The sequence below is a fragment of the Camellia sinensis genome, unplaced genomic scaffold (assembly GCF_055761805.1).
Source record: "Camellia sinensis isolate YWXY unplaced genomic scaffold, ASM5576180v1 Unanchor1, whole genome shotgun sequence".
Taxonomy (NCBI): domain Eukaryota; kingdom Viridiplantae; phylum Streptophyta; class Magnoliopsida; order Ericales; family Theaceae; genus Camellia; species Camellia sinensis.
In genome coordinates, this window is record NW_028128987.1 from 9,223,932 (window position 1) to 9,230,744 (window position 6,813).

Below are 6,813 nucleotides of genomic sequence, written 5' to 3' on the forward strand. Positions count from 1 at the left end.
TTTAAAATTAAGAAAATTAGTATGAGATATTAAAATTCTCACAAAACTCCTCACTAAAAAAATCATTTTTCTTATATAATATATAGATAGATAGATATTGAAACAAACTTTACTTTTTCTTCTTCTCTCGATGTGGAATTATAAAATAGATCATAAACTAATTAGAGTTTTATTTTTATATGGTTAAATGGAAGTTAACCAACGGAATTTTTTTTAATTGTTTAAAATTAATAAAATCAGTATGAGAAATGACTATTAAACTGGCGAATCAGTCAAACTCAAAATGGTTCAGCCTAATTGGTTAGGTCAAATGGCCAACCAACTTATACAAAAATAAATTAGTTAAAACTTTTAAAATGTTATTTTAATTTTAAAATTTAAATTCTATTGAATTGAAATTTACACAATACTACACTATTAAGATTCACTTTATATAAGTGAAACATCTCACTTTTTTTCTTTCTTTTTCCAAGTGGGATTATAAAATAAAAGTTAACAATTATTTGAACAGAAAGTTTATTTATTATCAAGCAATCTCAGACATTCAATCTTTAATCAGATCAACCTTTAGTTTATTTCGAATCAAACAAATCTAATCAATATATTTAGATAAAACCACTAAAATCATGGTTAAACTAACAAATCAATCAAATCAAAAATGATTTAGCCTAATCAGCTATATCATAATTAATTAATTAAAACTTTTAAAATTTAAACTATATTGAATTGAAGCATGGATAATACTACAATATTAAATGGGATGTGAGCATAAGATTTACTTTATATGAGTAAAATAACTCATTTTTTCCCTTCTTTTTCCAATGTGAGATTATCAAATAAAAGCTAATAAATGGAGATTTCTTAATTGTTTAAAATTAAGAAAGTTAGTATGAGATATTAAAACTCTCACAAGGCTCATCACTAAATGGGATGGGAGTATAAGATTCTCTTATGAGTAAAACAACTCATTTTTTTCATTTTTTCCCGATGTGGGATTATCAATAAAAGTTGACTAATGAAGATTTTCTTAATTATTTAAAATTAAGAAAATTAAGAAAATTAGTATGAGATATTGAAGTTCTCACAAGGCTCCTCACTAAAAATATCATTTTTTTTATTTTTATTTTTTATATATAGACAGATAGATGGATAGATAAATAGATAGAGCCAATAGAATTATTTATATATATTTTTAAAATCACAAAAATTAACCATTGTGGAATGAAATTTTGGAGTTCTCATAAGCTTTCTCACTAGAAACTCTTTTTTCCTCACTAAAAACACCATTTTCTTTATATAATATATAAATAGAGCCCATAGAATTATTTATATATATTTTTAAAATCAAAAAATTAACCATTGTGGAATGAAATTTTGGAGTTCTCATAAGCTTTCTCACTAGAAACTCTTTTTTCCTCACTAAAAACACCATTTTCTTTATATAATATATAAATAGAGCCCATAGAATTATTTATATATATTTTTAAAATCACAAAAATTAACAATTATGAAATAAGATTTTGGAGCTCTCACAAGCTTTCTCACTAGAAACTTTCTTTTCCTTATATAATATATAGATAGATAGATGAAGATCAAACCTCACATTCTCAAATCAAGAAAATCCCAAAAAATTATAATAAAAATAAATAAATAAATAAACGAACATAACCTCCTATTAGGGGTGAACAACGGATATACCGATCCACGTCCAAACTGACCGAACTGAATCGATCTGCTATATTTTGGATGGATGCATGATGACGAGCGGACGGTTGTAGATTGATTTTTTTCAATCCACCTAGTTTTGAACAGATGGCGGATTTGAGGTTCCTATGGCTGCAACCGAGCCGCCAAACTGTGAACGCTCATAGTAAGTTGTAAGATTTTGTGTTATCAATTTGTTTAGATATTTTGTTTGTGTTTTTAATTGAAAAAAGAGTTTAAATATTCTGTTGAAAAAGACTTTTCAAGTTGAATATATTTTTTGAATTGAAAAGAATAAATGTATTGTTTATGTATATTTTTTTATTTTTAAATCTAACTCTAAAAATAATGAATAAAAAAGATGATATATGCTGGCTAGTTTTTGTTTTCAAAAATAAATATAAATGTAATAATATGAGGCACACAATTTCTACTCCTACTCCGTTCATGGTTTTGGTGGTTTGAATTGTTTTTATATTTTAAGAATCACAAATTGTAATATTCTAAAATTTGAAACTTTCTTTCTTTGGATGAGACAAACAGTGATTGTAATACTTTTTTAAGTCATTGACTATAATTTTTTTTTTTGAGAAAGTGCACAAGTTGAATTATGTTGAAAATTTATAAAATTTTAAACCGTTAAAGCGATTCACATCCATCCGTCAATCCGCTCAATTCATATATACTGAATTAACGGATAGATGCGAATTAATTTTTTTAATCTACTAATTTAATGAACAGATGACAAATTAAAAATTCCGTGATCACAACCGATCCGCTCCACCCCTCCCTTTATCTAGGGACACGGGGCCCCTGCTGTGTATTCTCCCTGCCGTGCCTGCTATGTGCCTCAAAACGGCACCGTTTTGCCTACTTTTTTTTTTTTTAATTTATATGTAAAGGTTTCACTCTTTAGTAGGACACCCTTACGAAGCTACCGTCGTTTCTAACACTCCAAGGAAAAGACTCTGCTATGTTGGAGTAGGAAAATTAGTTTTATTTTTTTTATTTTGTTTTTTATACATTTTTGTCTTCTCTCAAACAAATTGGATAGTGTTCTCTGTCTTTGCTTCACCATCCTTCTGCTGGATTTACAGACCATTATTGTTCAACAAACTGGTATGTATATCTATATCTATATCTATATCTATTATATGTATATATGTTTTATATTTTATTTTGTATAGTGTGTTAGTGGATTCAACAAGTATAATGGTTTGATTTGTTTTCTGTAAATAGATTGAGAAACACAATTGTATATTATAAGAAAATTTCTTTGTTATGTAATTTGTTTTGTACATGTTATGTATTTTTGTATAAATATTATATAATTTTTTTAAGGAGTTACGATAATTTGTAATTCATAATTTTTTTTATAGCAATGTTATGCATTTTTGTGGAAATGTTATACATTTTTATAACAATGTTATGTATTTTTGTAATAATATTATGCATTTTATGGTCTTAAAAAAGTTTCAACAAAAAAATCTATAAAAAAAAATGACATAACATTTGTGACAAAAATACGAAACATATATCAAAAATTTATATAATAAGAGGGCATATGATTCACATCTTTAAGTGTGTCTGCCAAAAGATTCCCTATATAATATAATATACTAATTCTAATATAATTTTGCAATTGTATATTATAATCTACTTAGACAAAATAAATTTCCAATATTACTATACAAATTACACATCTTTTTTTCCTCTCCCCTATCCTTTTAATTAATTTACATTATTAATTGATTTATTAGATTTCATTGAATTTTTTAATTACTCAGCATTTAAAATTAATTAATAACTTTTTTGCTCAGATTCTTGTTTTGTTTAATTTTTTTTTTCTTCATATTTGTTAGTGTTGAAATGGAGGATGGTATAATGGATGATGGTGGACTTGAGGGATGCATCGAAGAAAGGAGAGAGTTGGCGAAGGATAAATCACCATATCTTGGTATGGAGTTTCCATCGGAAGAAGCTGCATATGAGTTTTATAATGAATACGGAAGAATTGTGGGGTTTAGTATTAGAAGAGATTATTGTAACAAAAGCAAGAAAGATGGTGTTATGACTAGTAGAAAGTTTGTTTGTTGTAAGGAGGGAGAGAGGGAAAAAGATAAACAGTACACGATGATAAAAAATCCTCGAAGTGAGACAAGAACAAATTGTAATGCATTCATGCATATATCTTTTAAGCGGGACTTGTCGAAGTGGACTGTGTCAAAGTTTGATAGCAACCACAACCACCCTTTGCATCTTCCTCAATGTACTCATTTGATGCCATCTCAGAGAAAGGTATGTGATGCTCAGGGTATAAATATTGATATAGCTGATGAGACTGGAATATCTCTTAAGGCTTCGCATGATCTTATTATTGCTATAGCAGGAGGGAAGGAATTTGTAGGTTCACACGGGAGGATCAGAAAACCTACTTACGTGCAAAAAGATAGCGAAACTTGCAGTATGGTGAAGCAGGGAGTTTGTTAAGATATTTCCAGCAGCAAGTAGCAGAAAATCCATATTTTTACTATGCCATTCAGTTGGATGTAGATGAGATGATTACTGATATTTTTTGGGCTGATCATCAGATGATAACAGATTATGGGCTTTTCGGTGATGCGGTGTCATTCGACACAACTTTTAGAACAAATAAGGAGTACCATCCACTTGCTTTATTTTCTGGCTTTAACCACTTTAGAATGACAGTGATTTTTGGTGCAGCATTATTGTATGATGAAGCTACAGAGTCATTTGAATGGTTATTTGAAACTTTTTTGGATACAATGTCAGGAAAAAAGCCTATTAGTTTTTTCACAGACCAAGATCAAGCAATGGCTAAGGCAATTTCACAAATCATGCCTGAGGTTTTTCATGGGTTGTGCACTTTTCACCTAATGCAAAATGCTTTAAAGCATTTAGGTTACTTGTTCAAGAGTGGTTCAAAATTTAGTAGCGATTTAAAAGCTTGCATTTATGACTACGAGAATGAGCATGAATTAATTGAAACTTGGAATTCTTTGATTGATAAATACAACTTGCAAGAGAATGAGTGGATGAAAAGAATTTGGAGAAAAAGAGAGCAATGGGTGCATGTGTATATGAAGTGGGTATATTTACTGGAGGAATGCGAAGCACACAACTTAGTGAAAGTCTAAATGGAACATTAAGGAGATATTTAAAAGGTGATCATAACATTGTTCAATTCTTTACTCACTTCAATCGGATTGTTGTAGATAAGCGGTATGAGGAAATTTCTGCAATATATGATTCTAGACAAAAGTTGCCAAGAATGAAATTAAAAAAGTCTCCCATTTTAATCCAGGTTGCGAGTTTGTACACCCCTCCTATCTTTGATTTATTTCATTATGCGTTGGATACATCCATTTGTTGTCAAGTGAAGCAATTCCATGAGTTAGAAGGAGAAGTTAAGTGCGTAATTGGCTTGTATGGTAATGATGAAGAGTATATTGTGGAGGGTAAGGTGGGAGTTACTGGGCTAAGAGGAGAAAATAGCTGTCGAGAAATACATTGTACTTGTAAGAAATTTGAGAACTTCGGAATTTTATGTAGTCATGCAATCAAAGCACTTGATAGAATGAATGATATGGAAATTCCCAAAAGGTATATATTAGGCCGATGGAGATTGGATGCAAAAGATTGTGAAATTGAAGAGAAAATTGTTGTAGTAGATGAGGATGATCCGAAGTTGTTGATATTAGCACGTTATAGAGATTTTTGTCCAAGAATGGTGAAACTAGCAACTCAAGCATCTATGTACAAACCTTTCTATCAATTGGTTGATGAAGGGATTAAGGAATTGTGTGTAAAAGTAAATAATATGATGAAGGGAGTTGGAAATTTTGGTACCAAAGAATTAGATGGGGATGACCCCAACTTTGCACAAGTTAAGGGCATAAAGAAGAAAGATGTTGGACACAAAGGGAGGGGTAGATTGAAACCTTGGCATGAGATGATGAATAAGAAGACAAAAGTTATTTCACAACCAACCCGCCTTAGTAAGGTATTACTTACGTACTTTTGAAATTTCAAATGATATGCATTTATTTTTATAAATTGTGTAAAGTATTGATAACTTTTTGAACTTCTTTAGACTATTGGTCAATCAAGCAACACTACAAATGTTCAAAATTCATCTTCAAGCCAACCACAGGTTAGCTATTGTTTTATGTTATTTATTTATTATTATTATTTTTTTATATAAATTGTGTAATGTATTGATAAATTTTACAACTTATTTAGACTATTGGTCAATCAAGCAATATTACAAATGTTCAAAATTCATCTTTAAGCCAACCATAGGTTAGCTCTTGTTTTATGTTATTTGTTTATTTTTTAGACTACGTTGTATTAGTGTATTTACTTTTCATGATGTTTAATGGAATATAGGATGTTGGGAGTCTCTATTGGCCACAATTGATAAATTATGGGTATAATCTTCACACATGTGATACTAATTCATACTCACCAAGGTATCCACAATAACAACCTCTACCGTTTGAAGCATCACATAGTCCACAAAGGCCTTGTTTGATTGGGGGGACTATGGGGGGACTATCCACTATTTGGATTGTAATCCAAATAGTGCTCCTTATCCGCCGTTTGATTTTTTTTTAGTCCGCCGGACTCCATGTCCCCCATATGGAGGACTATTGTGTCCTGGGGGGGGTGGGACAGAAAGTGGGGGACTATCCACTGTTGGGATTAGATGCGAAAATGACCATTTTGACCCTCTACTATTTAATTATGTATTATATTTAATAAAATTCAATAAAATTTAAATGTCTCAATTTAAAAATAAAATAATTTTATTTAACTTTTTATTGATGTTTTATTTATTTAATTTTTTAAAATAATTTTTTATAGATATTTTATTGATGTTTTATTTTAAAATTTTGTTTATAATTTATTTAATTTCATTATTTAAATTGTAATAGGTGTTTTATTTAAAATTTTAATTAAAAAAATAATATAAACAAATTTAGTGGTTATTTATTTATTTAATTGTGTAAAAAAATAAATTTATTTAATTGTGTAAATAAACAAACACAGTAAATTATTTAATTGTGTAAATAAACAAACACAGTA

The 6,813-nt window shown here is 29.1% G+C and overlaps 1 protein-coding gene across 1 annotated transcript; it reads left to right on the forward strand.

Moving 5' to 3' along the window:
• The first annotated feature begins 3,573 nt into the window (after positions 1-3,573).
• On the forward strand, positions 3,574-6,210 carry LOC145814071 (protein FAR1-RELATED SEQUENCE 5-like). Its single transcript, XM_082910596.1, has 5 exons — positions 3,574-4,185; positions 4,296-4,814; positions 5,030-5,728; positions 5,819-5,878; positions 6,115-6,210. The coding sequence occupies exons 1-5, from the start codon at positions 3,574-3,576 to the stop codon at positions 6,208-6,210; spliced, it is 1,986 nt and encodes a 661-aa protein (XP_082766722.1).
• The last annotated feature ends 603 nt before the right edge of the window (positions 6,211-6,813 follow it).